At 38.9% G+C, this 20,452-nt stretch overlaps 1 protein-coding gene across 2 annotated transcripts in view; it reads left to right on the top strand.

Moving 5' to 3' along the window:
* LOC117993406 (probable sodium/potassium/calcium exchanger CG1090) overlaps window positions 1–20,452 on the top strand; it is a 41,732-nt gene that overhangs the window by 15,785 nt on the left and 5,495 nt on the right. The window contains exons 1-15 of one of the 2 annotated variants that reach the window (XM_069506884.1): window positions 11,121–11,272; window positions 11,918–12,092; window positions 12,539–12,672; window positions 13,153–13,260; window positions 14,070–14,211; window positions 14,747–14,857; window positions 14,938–15,115; window positions 15,509–15,655; window positions 16,374–16,468; window positions 16,798–16,904; window positions 17,615–17,731; window positions 18,384–18,468; window positions 18,896–19,060; window positions 19,717–19,819; window positions 20,161–20,291. In XM_069506884.1, coding sequence (XP_069362985.1) covers window positions 11,921–12,092; window positions 12,539–12,672; window positions 13,153–13,260; window positions 14,070–14,211; window positions 14,747–14,857; window positions 14,938–15,115; window positions 15,509–15,655; window positions 16,374–16,468; window positions 16,798–16,904; window positions 17,615–17,731; window positions 18,384–18,468; window positions 18,896–19,060; window positions 19,717–19,819; window positions 20,161–20,291 — 1,795 coding nt within the window. In that variant the 5' untranslated portion in view covers window positions 11,121–11,272; window positions 11,918–11,920. Of the gene's footprint in view, window positions 1–11,120; window positions 11,273–11,917; window positions 12,093–12,538; window positions 12,673–13,152; window positions 13,261–14,069; window positions 14,212–14,746; window positions 14,858–14,937; window positions 15,116–15,508; window positions 15,656–16,373; window positions 16,469–16,797; window positions 16,905–17,614; window positions 17,732–18,383; window positions 18,469–18,895; window positions 19,061–19,716; window positions 19,820–20,160; window positions 20,292–20,452 lie in introns of those variants that run through there. The other variant, XM_034981199.2, reaches the window with a different exon arrangement.

Here is a 20,452-nt window from a genome sequence, read left to right as displayed (position 1 = left end):
TAAATAGTCATTAGTCATACCAATATACTCGTAACGTCAAAATAAAGCTAGAAAAGCGTTTCATAGTTCAAACGACGCTCGCATCGTTCAAGCGACGGCCAAAATCCTTAATATGACCTTACAGCCCAATGAAGTCAAGGACGTATTCCGATTAAACTCGAAGGATCCGGCTCATAAAACAGTGTTTGTTGATTTCAACAGCGTTTTGACAAAGGAAAGAGTAATTCGTTACTACAGAAAAGCAAATAAAGACAAAAATCGTCCGACTACAGAGAAATTAAGATTGCCTGGGCCTTCTAAACCTATTTTCATATCTGAAAGTTTATCAACTAAAACAAAAAAACTGCTTTTCTTGGCCAAGGACTTGGCCAACACATATCAATATACCTATTGTTGGACATCAAGTGGTAAAGTATATTTACGTGAAAAAAGAAGGAGCTCCTGTCATTCTTATCAAGGCTGAATTAGATCTAGAAAATCTAAAAGTACAGATATGACTAGATATCGCAACTGCTCTTATTTGTAATAAATGTAGTCTTGAATTAGTAATTTTGACAGTATTTTTATATATTATTTTAGTCGATAAGATGTCTAATAAAAAATCATGACTTGTCCACTGTATACTTTAATACCTACATACCGACACCTTACACTAACACATTCTCACAACGATTACTACCAGTCACAATCAGCGTACATGGTCGCCAATTTTGCAATTTTCTTTAATTTTCCCCTGTCATATGTATTTGCGGATGATGACAAGAGATCCCTTTTCCGGTCAAATTAAAATAAAATGTTGGGTTAAAAATCTCTATTTTCAGTTAATGATGACACTTCCAAAATAAATAACGATATTGACGAACTATCAGTATCGGATTCTTTTGTTTATTCTCCTGATCAATGTGAACAATACCTAAAGAAGATAATCGGATTAAAGATTCTTCACGTCAATATACGCAGTATTAATTGTAATTTTAATAATCTTTTATCTTACTTCAACGATTGAACTATGAACTAGATGTGCTAATTCTATCAGAGTGTTGTTAAGCAAGATGTCTGTCATACCTGTATTAGCTGGTTTTTATTCTTATAAATCTGGTTACTCGAATCAAAATGATGGTGTTGTTGTGTATGTACGGGACTCACTAAACTGTTATGTAAAGGAACCTGACTTTTCTGAGGGAAACTGTTTAGTATTGAAATTTGGCCGTGATCTTGCGCTTGTTGCTGTATATCGATCGCCCTCGTATCCGAATATAACTTCCTTCATTAACAGTCTGGATGCAGTTCTAATTTCATTATCTAATGTTAAAACCACAGCTATCATTGGTGACATTAACATCAACCTACTTGCGTCTACTGATCGCCAAACTGAAGAATATCTTAATCTTGTTGCCAGTCATGGTATGCTACCTGCACACTATTTCCCACTAGGAAAAACAACTGTCATTGATCATGTAATAATGAGAGGTAATGTATCAGCCACCACTATATATTAGACTCTCTTATTACGGGACCATTCTCCAATCATATTATGCTGTAATTCAAAAACCTAAATATACAAAAGCAGTTCGTACTATCCAGCGTGTTGATGAGGCAGCTGTCATTCGAGACCTTGAAGAAACTGATTTTTCTGCCATCTTAATTTCAGAAGATGCAGAAGAAGCTGCTGAAAAACTTGTTACAACCTTATCCTCAGTCGTGGAGACCCACAACGTTTTGTGAATATACCTAGTAGAAAAAGAATAATTAAACCGTGGATTACCGCAGGTTTACTCCGCTGCATGCGTAACCGAGATAAAACTGTATAAAAAAATGAAGAATGACCCACAAACACTGATAAAAAAACTACTTACATGCGTTACAAAAATTTTTGTAATAACTTAATAAAAAAAGTAAAAACTGACTATGAACGTGAAGAATTTCGAAAGGCAAAAAATACGCTAAAAAACATGGGATCTTATCAATCTTTTCTCAAATATGCAAAAACATAGATCTAAGGATTTAAATGATCTGGTAACTCTTACAAGTGACCCAGTTCTTCGGCTAATAAGGTTAATGAATTTTTTGTAAATATAGGTAGGAACTTAGCATCTAATTTTAAAAAACGATCAACCAATGAATCTTCCCTTCGCAAAAAAGTCCTACTTTAGTCCCTAATTCGATGTTCTTAAATAGTGTTGACAACGAAGAGGTGGAAGCGCTCATAATTGGCCTAAAAAATAACTGTGCTGTGGGCTGGGATGGCATACCAACATCTATCATAAAATTAGCTAGAAAGGTTCTCTCACCTGTTTTAACTCACGTCTGCAATCTTTGTTTAACAACTGGTGTGTTTCCAAAAGTTTTTAAAAGAGCCATCGTACACCCTATTCACAAGAAGGGACCTAGAGACTGTGTCGATAATTATAGGCCAATTTCGTGCTAAGTGGTCTTTCTAAAATCCTTGAAAAGCTCCTTAATCGTAGACTGATATCATTCTTAAATAAAAACAACTTACTCGCAGACAATCAATACGGTTTCAGAGCAAATAAGTCGACTGAAGATGCAGTTATCAGTTTGTCCGAGACTGTGATACGGAATTTGGACGGCAGGAAAAAGACTATAGGTATATTCCTGGACCTTTCAAAAGCCTTCGACACTGTCTCTATTCCCAAAATATTAAATAAACTTGAAAGGCTAGGAGTGCGAGGTTTAGCTTTATCCTTTTCAAAAGTTACCCTCTCGGAGCGGACTCAATGCACTACCATGAATAATGTTACTAGTCAGGAAAGTACTCTCAACTTTGGGGTTTCCGCAAGGCAGTGTACTTGGGCCTACCTTATTTCTTGTGTATATCAACGAGCTTTGCCAACTTACATTGCCTAACTGCAAAATAATTACTTATGCCGATGACACTACTTTACTTGTTCATGGTGTTACATGGGATGATGCACGTAGGAATGCTGAGTTGGCTTTATCAAATGTCATAAATTGGCTGTCTAACAATTTACTAACAGTCAAGTTTGAAAAGACGAAATATATTGCATTTGGTTCAACGGGTTCCTTACCATCCGACTCTTTACAATTACTGCTCATTATTGCTCGGCCCCTCTTAACCCTGATTGTAGCTGTAGCCGTGTTGCTCGTGCGCAGAGTCTTAAATATCTTGGTGTCATTATTGACCAAAGCCTTACTTGGAACGAGCACATTGAATCTGTTATCTCTAGAGTTAGAAAGGTTTGTTTGTCTTTAGAAATCTCAGAATTCAGCTAGCTTTGAAACCTTGAAAACCATATACTTTGCGTTCGTGCAGTCTGTGCTGAGCTATTGCATCACAGTCTGGGGAGGTGCCGGCAAAACAATAATGCTGAGGCTGGAACGGGCTCAGCGAGCGGCTCTTAAAGTCATGTTGTCAAAACCTATCCTTTTTTCGACCACAGAATTATATAAACTGAGCAAGGTCTTAACTGTACGTCAGCTCTTCATACTTTTGTTAACCCTACGTAGGCATGCCAAAACCTTTTATGATCCTGAATTTGGCAAGAGTAAGCGTAGGTTTGACAAAGTCTGTCTAATTGAGCCGTGTAGAACCACTTTAGCGAGTCGTCACTCATACTACATCAGTTCATTAATCTACAACAAATTAACAAACTATTACACATCTACCCTCTCACATCAAGTAAATGTAAAGTGATACTGACTAATTGGCTACTCACCCTTAATTATGACCAGACTGAACTACTTCTAAAATCTCAAATATAAATTCTTACATTACACTCACACTTACAACACACACACCCATACACCTACACTTTTATATTATTAACTTACCTACTTGTCTTGCATGTAACTTGTAATTCAATTTTTAGCTCTTACTTTGATTAATCTAATGAATGTTATAGTTTAATGTTTTGTATTATTATCATTATTTTTTGTAATCTATAGCAAATAGTTATATTTAGACTTTTTTCAATTATGTGTTTCATTACTCGAGGGATGGGCGATAGAATTGCGACGCAGTGTTTCACTAATGCAGTTCTATCGTTTGTGTTGTTTTTGTTTACACATATTACTTTAATGATTATTAATTATTATAGTGGTTTTTGTAAATTAATTGATTGTGTACCAAGTTATTAATAAACAAATTCTAATTCTAATTCTAATTCTAATTCTAATAGTTCTTATTTTGTGTGCTAAAAATAATCGCATACGGAGACGATGTGTTCAAAAGAGTGGCTCGTCTGCAAAGTGAAGCTGAATAGGACGGTATCTTTATGACTGAATAGGTAGGTTTACCCGTATACTTAGGTACCTACGTTCTACATCCGTCGTCCGCGTTCTAATATAGGAGGTCGGGGGTTTGATACCTCTAACTTGAGTTATGTGCGTTTTAAGCTATTAAATATCACTTTAACGGTAAAGGAAAACATCGTGAAGAAACCTGCACGCCTGAGAGTTCTCCATAATGTTCTCAAAGGTGTATGAAGTCTACCAATCCGCAGATGGCCAGCGTGGTAGACTATGGCCAAAACCTTTCTCACTCTGAGAGGAGACCCGTGCTCTGTAGTGAGCCGGCGATGGGTTGATCATGATGATGATGATGATGGGTTGAGGATAATGATTCAAATAAGAATCGAACTTCATTTGTATGAAGCGCGCTCCATATATACCCTCCTCATAAGGCACACAGGGGTGAATCGTAATCGTTGTCCCTCGCCCCGTAACAAAAGGCCACGTCCGAGTCAACTTACAGTCAAACGGAACACTTTCAGGGCTTCAGTAAATGGAACGTCATGAAAAAATTTAAACACTTCTATATAATCCTTTAATCATACGACAGGCTCTACGCGACATATGGAGATGGCAATCAGGCCGGAGACGCCCCGCACACCCAAACAGCCCCTGCGCTGACCCGGCACGGGATAGCGTGGGTGACGTGCGAGTGTGCGGTGCGTCCCCCCGCCTCATACCCCGATTGCCATTTCGACCTGTCACGATATACATGGCTAATGCTTTGGTGCTATTGTAATATGTACGAATTGTCAGTTTAAGTAACATAAAAATGCAACTCCTCAATATATCGAATTAGGTTGCCTGCACATCGGATTGAAAGAGAGGTGATGCAAAATTATGTAGGTTAGGTAGTTAAGCAATAAGATTAAAACAATAGTATGTAAGATTTCTTTATTAGTATTGTTAGTCCATAAGCGAGAGTAGATCATAAGCCGGCTCTCAATAAACATCTTTCACCGTTGCCGCATTTAATTATTACCATACGGCCACAACATATCTCATGGCGACCCTTGCCAGTCGGTGCATGCCTAATCTAAGCGCGTGCACCGGCTGGGCACCGATCAAGAAGAAGACTACACAATTTTCAAAAGAATATTCAAGACTCAGCTAGAACAAAAAGAAGAACTTAATTCCACGTCCTGTATTAAAAATCAAGAAACACTAATATCAAGAAATAAGCCAAAAAAAAATGAATCCATAATGAACAGAAGACATCTCAAGCTTCATTGATCGGCCCAGCATCATCGTGCGTCCAGGGTTATCCCGGCCACAACTAGGAGGTGTCCAGGGTATTCCCGGCCCAGTTCGAGGAGTCCAGGGTTTTCCCGGCCCACCAAGAAGAAAGAAGAGGCGCAGACTCCAGACCTCCGGACCTGATGAGCGAAATCACCCCTGACGACGACGGCGATTACACGGCGGTCACGAAATTGATTAATAAAATGTGTCGCTAACAGTTAAAGTAAGTGCAATTTATCTCTCGTAATGGGCAAATAGGTAGAATGTGTAGGAATTGTAATTTTTTTGGGTAGATAATTTAATTTTGTACGTATAGGATAGGAGAATATTGGTAATTTTTTTAAATAATAAATGAAACTTGCTCCACTATCTACTAATAAGTTCCATTCGTACTTTATTTGTAAGATTTTATATAGTGTGTAGGATAGTTTAAACTAATAATAGATAATAATTAATAAATGAATAAGTAGGTACTTACTTCTTTCGTAAATATTCGGTGCTAAAATCGAAATATAATAATTCAGAGAATTATAACGGTGTCATCGCGTGGTCAACGACACACGCGTACCCGAACATTTTGTATTCTTATACGAGACAATGGTTTTGCTCGAGATGCAATTTGCAAATACAAGGAAATGAATATGAAATAAGGAGAATTTTTTCCTTACAGACGTTTTTCGTCTAGTTTCGTGCTAGTTTTGACGATATAAGACTATACCGGCTTTGACAAATTAGGACTCTGCAAACCAAAGGCTTGATCACCCTTCGGCTGTAGAAGTGCTAGGTATAAAATATACAATTATTTATTTTGGGATTGAGACATACTGACGTAGGAAGATGATTATTATTTATTTATTTGGACGCGATGTTTTGCGCATATTTAGTACCTCCTCATTCAACTATATATTTGTCTAGACTCTTGATCATTATCTACCGCGCTGGTGTTAGTGAAAGACCTAGAATTTTTATGAAAAGTTGAATGTTAATGAAATACTTATTGAAAGAAATAAGTTTGATGAAGATTATAAGTGTTATGAAAAATGCTCGCAAGCATGTTATGTTAAATATTAATTAGGAGAGTACGCGCCGCGTTTGTTGATTTGTTTATTTATTTGTATTATGTGAAGAAGTAACTTGAAAGGAAGATGAAGACTAGGAGAGATTTATTTTGACTGTCCAGGAAATATAAATACCTGAGATGTTTAATAATAGGTAATATTGTGGGTTATGGAATAGAAACCTTATATTTACTGTTTTACGACGATGCTATACGACAGCTGTATACTTATGATGACGACGATTTGATAGGTCAAAGAATCTTTTGAAGTCGATTTGTGAAATCGATACCTCAACTTATACATATCTAATACCTATGATGCTATTTTGAGATTATTTTATTATGATGAGATTTTTCGAAACTTTTGTAAAAGTTAAATCCTTGACTGCACTTAATAGATTACGATTTTTCTAGTTATAAGTAAGGTTGAAAGTATGCCCATACGTAGTAAGAGATAAGATAAATTGCACTTGAGCACAGGAAGTAATAATAAAAAAAAAATGTTTCCTTACATAATTTTAATTTTACTTAGCATTAGATTTTATTTTTGTGATTGTCATCATCTTTTCTTCTGATTCGATGTAGCGTCTAACATTTTTTTTCTTTTAAGGGGAGGGGTAACCGCATACATTTTCAGGGGAGTTGTAATATGTACGAATTGTCAGTTTAAGTAACATAAAAATGCAACTCCTCAATATATCGAATTAGGTTGCCTGCACATCGGATTGAAAGAGAGGTGATGCAAAATTATGTAGGTTAGGTAGTTAAGCAATAAGATTAAAACAATAGTATGTAAGATTTCTTTATTAGTATTGTTAGTCCATAAGCGAGAGTAGATCATAAGCCGGCTCTCAATAAACATCTTTCACCGTTGCCGCATTTAATTATTACCATACGGCCACAACATATCTCACTATAACAATCTCGTATACGTAAGTAAATAAGAGTTAGATTTAAAACAATCTGATTTTATGTAAGCAGGCTTGATTTGAAGGCTAAAAAATGTAATTTTTCACGCACTAAAGTGAGCGTATTATTTATAACTGTTTAGGCCTCGAAACCTGGTTTCGGTCCCGCGGGGCATGTTCGCGTTAACTTGCGCCCTGGGGCTACATAAGAGTCATTTCAGACGTGCCACAACCACAAACACATCACAGCGACAATATAACTTTAGAAACACGTGAACCTTATCTTCTATATATTATATATATATACATGGAAAAGCTGACTGATACTGACTAATTTATCAACGCACAGCTAGCAACGCCCAAATTATTGGACGGATCAGACTGAAATTTGGCATATATATAGATATTATGACGTGGACATCCGCTAAGAAAGGATTTTTGAAAAAGTAAAACAGGGGTTTGAAAGTGTAGTCCACGCGGGCGCAGTCGAGGGGATTTGCTAGTGTCATGTAAAAAGACTGGTCCTGACTGAGCGACTGATTTATCAACGCACAGCCTTAACCGCTGGCGTTATAAACTTGAAATTTTGGTAGTGTAGGTATAATACTTAGCTTTCTTTTATGACGTAGGCACTCACTAAAAAAGAAAGAAGAAGATGAGAGTTTGTATGAAAGTTTTATCTATGCAAATTGGTATTTGAGCTTTCAAAAACAAAGAAGTGCGTGTTTAAGGATTCTTAAAAAATCTACTCTCTTAAAGATTTCACTCGAGTGGGTTAGCTAGCTGGATATAAAATTGAATTCCAGATGGAATTGGATTGTGGCAATCAGCTTGGTTAGTCTTTAGAGAACTGTCAATTGTTAACGAACCCCAGTTTACAAGTTTCTAGTTGGAATTCAATATTAAGTCCAATAAATTATCATTTTATGTTTATCGTACCTATTTAAGTTATTTATAGCTACCCAGTTTCCATACCCGGCTGTCGCAAGCCTGCGCTACGTTATGGTTGTGATACGGTTCGTCTGAAGATACACTAATTTATAGGGTTATTCAAATATTTAGGTGGGGATCAAAGAGGCCACGAATTTAAACAGAATTATATTATGAGAACCTCTGAAAATGTGTTTCTAATAATAGCTTTTAATGATGCGGATATAAGACCTCTCAGACGCAGTGGTGAGCGCTGTGGGAATATACAGGGTGAAAAATAATTATGGGAACTACCTAAAATCCTAAAGTTAGATCATTTTGCTTAAAGGAAACATTCCCTTATTTTTAAAAATAAACTAAACTGCATTCAAAGCTTTTCTAAAATTCGCTTGTCTCACCCGGGGATCGAACCAGCTAATACCTAACACTATATTTTATGTACAGCGTACTTATATATTTGTAGAGGTGGCAACGTTAAATTGTGTTTATTTTATCGTACTCTCGGTAGGGAACGTAATTTTCTCGTTTACACTGTAACGAAACAGGCAGCGGGGCTGGAAAGCTCTCCAACTTGAAACTGTCCCCGGGGGCTACTATAGTACGGTCCGCAAATAAAATTAAACATGGTAAAATGGGTAACCGAAATTCTGGTTTATTTTAATGAAGATAACGAGTAACCGACATAGCTGAAGTGGTAATGGGCAGGGCACATAGTTCGTAAAACCGATAGACGTTGGGTTCTCAAGGTGCTAGAATGGTGACCTCGCACCGGAAGACGCAGCATTGGAAGACCCCCCACTAGGTGGACGGACGACATCAGACGACTCGCAGGGAGCCGCTGGATTCAGGTGGCGCAAGACCGTGGCGTGTGGAAATCCCTACAAGAGACTTATGTCCAGCAGTGGACGTCTATCGGTTGATGATGATGATGATGATGATGATGATGATTAATTTGATGGTTTTATATTTTGCAAACCAGGACAGCATCATACGACATCTAAAGTTAATAGTGACATTGTGAGTCGTGTATTTTGCGTGTATATAATTTCAATAGAATTCATTATTATTTCAAAACGTTGCTTGTCAATATTCACATGATATGATACCTACTGTCAATTTCTATGTCAAATTAAAGATCACTCGGCATAGCTGTTTCCAAAATAATACAATTAGAATATGGGTATCATGGGTACATGACAAATTCCAATTAAGGAATCTCAGGCAAATTAAAGTCTTTTCTCGTAGGTACAGGGTATGATCCTTTCTAAGCTGGCTAAAGGATAATCTGGTAAGATTTACTCGTACCTTGCCTAATCTCCCGCCAAAATCACAACCAGTGATGTATAAAGAATCTATTATAGTGGTCCCATCACAACAAACCCTCGAGCGGTGCACCTGCGGAAACGTATATAATTCAGTGACTCTATAGAATACCTAGTCATTCCATGAAACGGCCTTGTTTTGGCAAAGTATAAAACATGCAATCTGCCGTTGACCATTTCATTGAATTTTTTTTTTTGAAAGGGTATACTTTCAAGGTGGTCCCTTGACCCTTATAGATTTGGTGAAGATCTGATGAACATCTTCGAAGATAGATAGTGGAACTCCTCAACGGATAAGAGTAATTTGCTCACGATCAGTGTAATAGCTTAGTAAACAGTGGATTTTCTAACTAGGCATAGCATATTTTAATACTTGGGGCCACTAGAAATTATTGTGATTTTTTTTTTAATAGAATGAACATAACAGTAGGTAAGTAAATTTTGTGCTAAGAACTTATCAACATTCTTTAATTATGTCATAATTAATTATAATAGTTTATCTTTTGTTATTCCAGACATTTGATCTTATTTTGAACTAGCTTATGCTCGCGACTTCGTCCGCGTGGACTACAAAATTTCAAACCCCTATTTCACCCCCTTAGGAGTTGAATTTTCAAAAATCCTTTCTTAGCGGATGCCTACGTCATAATAGCTATCTGCATGCCAAATTTCAGCCAGATCCGTCCAGTAGTTTGAGCTGTGCGTTGATAGATCAGTCAGTCAGTCAGTCACCTTTTCCTTTTATATATATAGATGAATAGCAATATCGTCGTAGTATCGTATCGTAGTACGATAAACCCAAAAGAGATTTTTATAATAATTAATTATCTTGTTTTGTGAATATTTAAATGATATTTAATTATCATAATGTAAAGTACCTACGTTGTAAATACTAAGCTAATAACAAGATTGTTTTTACATGAATTAAGTAGGACATATATTATTCTAAGCAGACCAGGCTATTCAGTGACGTGGAAATGTCGATATCACTACCAGTATACCTTATCAGTAGACCCCTGGACCCCATTATCTTGTTGTATTCACAATCGTCATAACAGGCATGGGGTAGGTGGGACAAGATTACCATCCCACCTACCCGGCAGGATAAAAAGTAGCCCATGTTTGTCCACGTGATGCAAGCTATGAAAAAAAAATCACCAGTATCGGTTAAGGGCGTGAAAAATTAGCAGACTGACAGACAGATACATTTTCGCATTTATAATATTCAGTGTGGATGGATTTTTATTCCAAAACGCCACAAAGTCCAAGGTGTTTCATCTTATCCCCTTCCTTCCCTATCGAAATGTCAATGAGACAAGATAACGGGGTCTCCTATAATCAGGAACACAAAAAGCATCCGGCCGACCGGCGCGCGGCGCGGCTACGCACTTGTATTTGACGACACCTCATAACGGTCGCGAATTATTAATTCTTATAATTATTAATAATTAAGTTTAATAATTTAAATTAAATGGAATAAGTTTCAGTAGTTTAATCTGCACTGCAGGCTTCGTAATTATTGCAAGAAGTATTAGGCAATTTAGGTATGATATCTCTTTGCTTAAGACAAAAGAAAGGTGCTTTATAATTAGTAAATATATTCATAATTTATCATTGCTTCATTGTCACTTAACCATTGTGGATATGGTGGTATGCACATGACGTCTATCAATACACGCTGGACCATAAGACGTAGTGATTATATTATACTCTTTGATAAGGATGTACCCGTCTGCCTGGATTGCGAACCTTTTTTGAAGCAACTTGTTAATTTTGATTCCCGGTACGCTCGGTGGAGTGCTTTGAATCAACACGAAAAAATAACTGTCACTTTGTATGGTAGGTACACTTCTTCCAGCGTACTAGGGCTATCTACTCATGTGGTCGGGGATTCTAGGACTCACCTCTAATTTTTCGAAGTTATGTGCTTTTAAGCAAGTAACTTATAATATAATATATCACTTGCTTTAACGGTGAAGCAAAACTTCTTGAGGAAACCATCACGCCTGAGTGTTCTCCATTATGTTTTAATAGAGGTGTCTGCCAAACTGCACTAGGCCAGCGTGGTAGACTAAAGCCAAACCCTGTCTCATTTTGAAAGGAGACCCATGCTCAGTTGTGAGGCTGCAATGGGTTAAGGATGGTGATGATGTTGATTGTTCTAATTATTTCTTTATTTATTGTTGCAGAGAATGCGGAAGCCTCGTCGGCACCGCTGGTTGACTCTGTCGATCATCATGATCGCTTACTCCATATTCCAAGCGGTGATGAGCAACCCCTCCGAGCCGGCAGAGAGCCCGGACAAGCCCGAGCCCCCCGTACCGCACGTCCCTGAAGACACTAAAAATATTGAATCAATTAAAGGTAATATAATATTCTTAAAGATGACCTACTGAAACCAATATTGACCTATATATGGGCCTCATAAGCAAGCTCAGAGTCACTGCAAGCAATTGAGGGAGTTATGCTTTGAGTTTCTATACCTGCCCCCCAATTGTGTAAGAATAACCATCGGCTATCGCAATCGTCAAGAAATTCTGCCCTTTGATTGGTTGATTCGCTGTTTACATTTTTTCACAGCCAATCAAAGCGCAGAATTCTTGACGATTGCGATAGTCATGAAATGGTTATTCTTATACAATTGGGGGGCTGATCAAATCAGAAATGAGTATGAATTATAGGAGAACCAGCGGGTTGCGAAGTAGCCGCGCTATGCCACAAATGTTTAAGCCAGTCAGTTTTGTTTTGTGTTATGAGCCTCAGGAGCTCTCAATTTTTAAAAAAATCTACTCAGTAATACTATTTTCTAGAACCTGATGCCCCTCCAATCGGCCCTAAAGAAGAAAACGCTCATGCAGCAGATGGCAAGAAAGCTATGAAAGGAATAGAAATAGAACCAGAAGAGGGAGAGAAAAAGAAACAAAAAGATGCTGGATATGAAGAGGTAAAAGTTCAGAGTACACATTTTAATGTCAGAGTAGTTATGTTTAGTGTAGTATATTAAATCTGAATTAAATAAGGCACGAAGATATCTACTAAAATTATTCCACTCAAATAGGTAGGTACGAATAGGAAAACAATAATAATGCGCACATTTCGAGATCTCAGTCGTCATTTTAACTTTATGTGTCAACTGTCATGTCAAAAGTACGATTTTAGGATTTTAGTCATTTAGTCCTTATTTGGCATTACCAAAGAAATTGTATGTACTACTACATGTCGATGGGCATTACAGTTTACAAATGGAGTTAAAATGGCAAATGAGTTCTTACATTGTACGGACTATATGTGGTAGTTATAATAATCTATATTTAACTGTATCAAATTCAAATTGAACGTGTTCTTTTTAGGGCACTCTTATATTATTATATATACAAGTTAGTTCAGTTTTACTTGAAAATGTATGTATCTGTTTGCTTGAAAGGGAGAAGAAGCGGTAGTTGTCCGTGAAAATGAGAAGATAGAGGAAGAAGAAGATGCCATTCCCACCGTGCACCCTCTCCGCAACTGTACGCCACCGGCCATTGAACAGGTAAAACTCAAAACATTTTTTTTTATTAAGTTTACGTAAATGTTCTATTCATCTCAGCGGTGGAGAGAGCTATGTTTGGAGTTTCTCTACGTGATCAAATCAGAAATGAGGAGATCCGTAGGAGAACTAGAGTAATCGACATAGTAACTCAACGGATTGCGAAGCTGAAGTGGCAATGGGCAGGGCACATAGTTCGTAAAACCGATAGACGTTGGGGTCTCAAGGTGCTGGCATGGCGACCTCGCACCGGAAAACGCAGCGTTGGAAGACCCCCAGCTACTAGGTGGACGGACGACATCAGACGAGTCGCAGGAAGCCGCTGGATTCAGGCGGCGCAACCATGGCGTGTGGAAGTCTCTACAAGAGACCTATGTCCAGCAGTGGACGTCTATCGGTTGATGATTATGATGAAGATGATGATGAAATGTTCTATGTCTGATTCAAATTCCTCAGTTTTATGACTTTCCATCATCCTCTATCCATCATTTCATTTATTCCTTCCATCTTCTTTCTATTTAATTTATAAAACACAAAAAATGTTTCTACCTATGACCGTTATAGACTTTGAAACCATCCAACCGATGTGCCCGAAACCGGTCTCATTACAAAGGCAATAATGCGAAGATGGATTTAGAATTTAGACCCAAAAAAGCAATACACATTCTTTTTTATGATAGTAATTTTTTTTTGTGGATATCCGGTGTGCACTATAAGGTATACGCCGTGCTGGCTAAGCACATATTGGTGATACTTTTTTGGAGTGACGAAGCGGTGGGCTCCCAGATCCCAGCTTGACCTGTCAATTGCAGTTCCCGCGTCCACTGATGGGCCAAACTGCAAGGAAGCACGGAGGCTTGATCATCCACATCCTGGTAGCGGTGTTCACTTTCATCGGCCTGGCGATCGTGTGCGACGAATATTTTGTCTGCAGCTTAGACAGGATTTGTGAAGGTGAGATTATAATTTCTGCAGATAACCTGATTGGAAATCAAAATGCGACGCAACATCGCATTGCAATCTCAAAAAACCCGGTCGGAAAAAACTTTGACTTTGACTTTAAACTATGGTAATAACAAGGAAAGTTCCTGGCCCTCAAACTAGGATTCACTGCGCTATGGGAAGCCAGTCTTACTTATTAAGTACTAGCTGATGCCCGCGACTTCATCCGCGTGAAGTTAGGTTTTTTAAAAATCTTGTGGGAACTCTTTGATTTTCCGGGATAAAAAGTAGCCTATGTCACTCTCCAGGTCTTTATGCAAAAAATCACATCAAACCGTTGCACTGTTGCGACGTGATTGAAGGACAAACCAACAAACCAACAAACAAACACACTTTCGCATTTATAATAAGAGTAGGTACTTGATTAAAGTATACTTACTTACTTAAGTGTAATAGAAGAAAATAGTACGTTTTCTAAGGCTATGGTATTGACTGTGGCTGACTAGTTACTAAGGAATACAAGTTGTAACTATTCTTTTTTTTTCAGAATTAAAACTGGCGCCAGACGTGGCGGGTGCCACGTTCATGGCTGCAGGCAGTTCCGCCCCCGAGCTCGCCACTGTAGTCATCGGCGTCTTCTGTGCCCAGGACGATATTGGTTAGTATTTTGTGGTAGTCAAAACTGACAGCAAAATTTATCGTCTAATGGACGCCTAACACAATGTTGCCTTCTTCCAGGTGTATCCGGAGTGATTGGTTCGGCGGTATTCAACATAATGTTCGTGATATCGGTGTGCGCGCTGTGTGCCGGCACAGTGTCACACCTCAACTGGTGGCCGCTCTGTCGCGACTGCTTCTTCTATGCCATCTCTATACTCGTCATGCTGTGCACTATTGCCAATGGCTACGTGTCCTGGTAAGTTGGTGCATGGTAGTGTTCAACTAAATGCTACTGTTTGGTGGTGAGGACATGTGCCATACGGTCATACCCGATAGCCACAGTTTGAAAATGTACTTAAGTGTCTATTCAGGACGTTTGGAATGTTACTCGATTGACAAATCGAGTACCTAGCATTCGATTAACAGTACGTAGGATACCTCATAAAAACACTCTTATACAGTGCGACATGGCTCTCTTGGCACTTGAATGACATTGAATATTCTAAGCCTTTGTTCTCCAACAGCAGTTGGAGAACAAAGGCTAGAATATTCAAACAAGAACAAAGGGGACACTTGGCGACAACGTTAGTTCCGATTTTCGTCACGCGCCAAGAAAGCCTTGTCGCTCTGTAATGTATTTTGTCTACAGGCCAGAAGCGCTGTTCATGCTGATCATGTACGGAGTGTACTGCGTGGCGCTGCGCTTCAACAGCACGCTGGAGCGGTGGGCCTTGACGATTCCCCTGCCGTTCAAGCTGCCGTCCAGGGAAGAACAGGCTGCGCTCGTTACTTACAAGTTAGTATTATTGGCAGTATTTTTATAGCTTGACTAGCTTATGCTCGCGACGCGACGCGCGCGGACGAACCGCGTGGACTAAGTACACAAATTTCATATCCCTATTTTATCGCTTTAGGGGTGGAATTTGCAAAAATCCTTTCTTTGCGGATGCCTACGTCATAATAGCTATCTGCATGCAAAATCCCTCCAGTAGTTTAAGCTGTACGTTGATAGATCAGTCAGTCAGTCAGTGAGTCAGTCAGTCACCTTTTCCTTTTATATATTTAGATTTTAATTTTTAAGTTGCGGATTTTGTCTCTTGTTGTCACCTAATTTTTTTAACTAAGTTCAATTTGTTATGAAACCTGGTAGTTAAGTCATCCGCCTCCTAATCGCAAGTCGGGAGTTCGATCCCGGGCACGCACCTCTAACTTTTTGGAGTAATGTGAGTTCTAAGCAATTCAATATATCACTTGCTTTAGCTGTGAAGGAAAATATCGTGAGGAAACCTGTACATCTGAGAGTTCTCCATAATGATCTCAAAAGTGTGTGAAGTTTGCCAATCCGCACTTGGCTAGCGTGGTAGACTATAACCCTTCTCATTCTGAGAGGAGACCAGGTGCTCTATAGTGAGCCGGCCATAGGTAAGCTGGGATGTAGAAACCTATATATCCATACATACGTAATACTTACTCTTTTTGTCAATTTTCATTGTAATTCTGTTACCTACCAACAGAAGCAGCGGTGGTCAACCAGTTACGGCGCCGGCAGCTGAGGGACAGTACACGCAAATGGAGGGACAGAACAACGACCTTCCACAGAAAGATGCGGGTAAATCAATGACTCATATATAAAAGAAAAAGTTGATTGACTGACTGATCTATCAACGCGCTGCTCAAACTACTGGACGGATCGGGCCGAAAGGCATGCAGATGCAGAGCTGTATTACGACTTAGACATTCGCTAAGACAGTATTTTTCAAAATTTAACCCCTGAGGGATTTAGAGTAAGTCAATCAATCAGTTTCTTCTTTTATTTAGTTGTGTGGTGGTACTTTTAAGCCTGAAGTTTGGAGATATATTTTACTATGAAAGCTGTTATTTAGTGTAAGTATTAAAGAAACAGTGCGTAATAAAAATAATTATAATAATTTCCTACAGAATACAACCCGGACGGAGCCTACGTGAACGCGGCGTACAATGCGGAGTCAGCTTGGAACCCCAACACGACCTGGGACCCCATCAACGCCTGGGATGAAACCTCATTGGTAAGCTTTTCTTTGGTTTATCATAATGTTCCTTAAGTTCTTTGGCTTATCATAATGTTCCTTTCCATAACATCGGGACGTGTGGCCTGGTTGTGACAACGGATATCAATCGATTGCGACTGTTAAGCAACGTTGTCCCAAGTCGTTAATGGATGGGTAGCCGACTTTAGACTTTGCCTCGGAAAGCACGTTAAGCCGCCAGTCCCGGTTATTATCAATAAAATCTCACAATAACTGAAAAACCTAAGACGAATCTCGTTCTCTTAGGGAGTTGTATATGTGGAAGGATCTGGGAACCCACCGCATTACTATCCCAAAGCGAACTGCTGCTATTATGTGATTAATGGAACGGAGTCATGACCCTCAGCAATGAGGAATACGACTATAAAGAAAGAATGTTCCTTTTGACGATCTTCCTGACGCAATCATATGATATGCCGAGCTTTCTGGTTTGATTCCCGATATGATTAATTACATTTTCGAACATTTTCGAAAAGACGTGTTCCTGCGCTTTGCTAATAATACTACTATTTGGTATGTGCTAGATATCATACCTAAATTGCTTGGTAAAAAAATCATAAATACGTTCAAACCAAGCCGGGAATCACTATCCGGGAAAAAATTGCCCTTCCTTAGCTTACTGACCTTGTAGATACTATATAGTATACTTATTTTTACTTTGGAAGCATTAAATATTCGTGATTTTTCAGCAACAACCACCGACTGCCCCTGCACAGAGCTGGGGCGAGCCGGAGCCAGCACAACAAGTACAAACCCCCAACCAGAGCGAGCCCAAGCAAGAGGGACAGGCACCGCCTGCGGTGCAGGTATCATAATAAAAATATGAATCAATTGCTTAATTTTATGTAAAGTCAATATTATTATTACCTAATAAAAAAAAACCGGCCAAGCGCGAGTCAGGCTCGCGCAATAAGGATTCCGTACTTATATTCGTATTTTTTCGACATTTTGCAGGATAATCCAAAAACTATGATAGGTACATAAAAATAAATAAAAATCTGTTTGATTGTTTGAATCTGATGTACCACAAATTCACGGTTTTCAGATTTTTCCCCAAATGTCAGCTATAAGATCCTACCTACCTGCCAAATTTCATGATTCTAGGTCTACGGGAAGAACTCTGTGGGTTTCTTGACAGACCGACAGACAGACAGACAGACAAACAGACAGACAGACAGACAACAAAGTGATCCTATAAGGTTTCCATTTTTCCCTTTGAGGTACGGAACCCTAAAAATGAAAAAAAAATATTAAGTAGGTTGACCTGATTATGTTGTCATTAGGAATTACTTAGTTACCACTTTTATAAGTTGCATCGGTAAAACCTAAAGCCGACTGAAACCGAATATATACTGCGTAAAAAATGAGTCCCCACGCGCCATTTTAACTTTTTGTGTCAAATTTCATGTCAAAAGTTCATGTTAAATGTGAAATAAAAATAGTCACAAAAAATTTCAGGTTCCCGCAATGCCGGCCTATTACAAAGCCAAAGAATACAACCCAGAGACCGCAGTTGACCCCCTTGTCAAGCCAATTGGAGCAAGTGAGTTGTGCTAATTACTTACAATCTCCTCTCAAAATGAGAAGGGCTTAGGCCGTACACCAATACGCTGGCCAAGAGTGGTTAGACAGACTTCACACATTTTTTTTTTTAAATATTTTTTTGTTTATTTGAAAGTAATCAACAGCGAAATTACATAATTATTATTTAAATCTAAATCTAGTTTTAACAGAAGGCCACAAGAGATTACTTAAAATTATAATGAAAAGTATTTTAACAGAATAGATTTAGCATTTTTAAAAAAAATGTAAAACGCCCCGCACACCCGCACGCCCCTCGCGCTAACCCGGTGCGGGATAGCGCGGGTGACATGGAGGTGTGCGGGGCGTCCTCCCGCCTCATATCCCGATTGCCATCTCAACTTGTCGCGGACCATACCGCTTACTATAATTAATGATATTGTTTTCAGACCTCGTTCAGCTGGCGTGCTGGTACGTCGCGTACCCGGTGCACTGGTCGTGCCGCCACACAATGCCCGACTGCCGCGGCCGCTGGTACCCTGTCGCCTTCATCATCTCCATGCTGTGGATCTCCTTCTACTCCTACTTCATGGTCTGGATGATCACCATTATTGGTGAGCGTAACACCATTTATCAATAATATTAGTTTCTTTTAAAGTAAGTAATGGGACTTAGGGGCGACGTGTGACCTATTTGTGACAACGCATATCAATCAATTGCGATTGTCAAGCACGTTAATCCAAGTCGTTAACTGGATGGGTGACCAACTTCAGTGGTTCACATTTGGCCTTTTCATTTCCTCCGTGCCTCGGAGAGTACGTCAAGTACCTACTATTGCATCGCGTATCCCTTTTCAGAAACTATCTCAGAATTTACGAGCATAAACTGTCTAAATATATTTATCAAATAAAAGTACATTAAATCGTCAGCTATTAATGTCTCAAAGAGCAGAAGTCTTTTTTATTGAGTCATAGCAAATATAATATTGAGATAAAGTTTTTTGTGTTGGAATTAAAATGAAAACGAATATGTGCCCATTTTGCCTACGACCCAATTCTACGGATCTACGTACAGAATGTTAATTTCTATTGCCACTATAACAACAAATTAAAAATTTAAATATAAAATTTAAAAATTTCGATATGATAAAACTATGAAAATAGAAAAACAAAAATGTGTTTTTCTTGTACAACGGTACGGAACCCCTCGTGTGCGAGTCCGGCACGCTTTTGACAGATTTTTAAACTTAAGAAATTGTGTTGTATTCCAGGCTATACCCTGGGTATCCCGGACACCGTGATGGGGCTCACGTTTGTGGCGGCGGGCGTGTCGGTGCCTGACGCGCTGTCATCACTTGCAGTCATCAAGGAAGGGTAGGGAACTTTTCGATCTTGTCCCCCCTTCACCTTTTTACCACCGAACCGCAAGACCTCGGGCGAGTTTTCATCCTTATGTCGTCAACATTCCATCTACACGCGCGAAACGTTTTGCGTCATCATTCCTCATGCGCATGGCTACGGTTTGGAATACTCTTCCACGATATGTGTTTCCTACCAATTACAACCCGGGTATCTTTAACACAATTGTGAATAGGCATCTTCTAGGTAAACGCGTACCATCTTAGGCCACATCATCACTTTCCATCAGGTGTGATTGTGGTCAAGCTTTTACCTATACCTAATGAATAAATAAATAAAAATCATTTATTTGACAGGTATGGAGACATGGCAGTATCCAACGCGGTCGGATCCAATGTGTTTGACATCCTGGTGTGCCTGGGCCTGCCGTGGTTCATACAGACCGCCATCATCCAGCCCGGCAGCCACGTCAATGTCATCAGCAAGGGTATGATTTTTTATCAGTATCCTCCTCCAATATTAATATGGGTACCTTCAAGTCAAGAGTGAATGGGTATCTTCTAAGGCTGCATCATCACTTGGCAGAAGGTCTGATTGCAGCCAAGCGCTAGTCTATAACATTACCTGAACATTTTTATCGTCATCAAA

Source organism: Maniola hyperantus, chromosome 24 (assembly GCF_902806685.2).
Source record: "Maniola hyperantus chromosome 24, iAphHyp1.2, whole genome shotgun sequence".
In the NCBI taxonomy this organism is placed as follows: Eukaryota; Metazoa; Arthropoda; class Insecta; order Lepidoptera; family Nymphalidae; genus Maniola; species Maniola hyperantus.
This window is presented reverse-complemented; position numbering and strand designations above follow the sequence as displayed.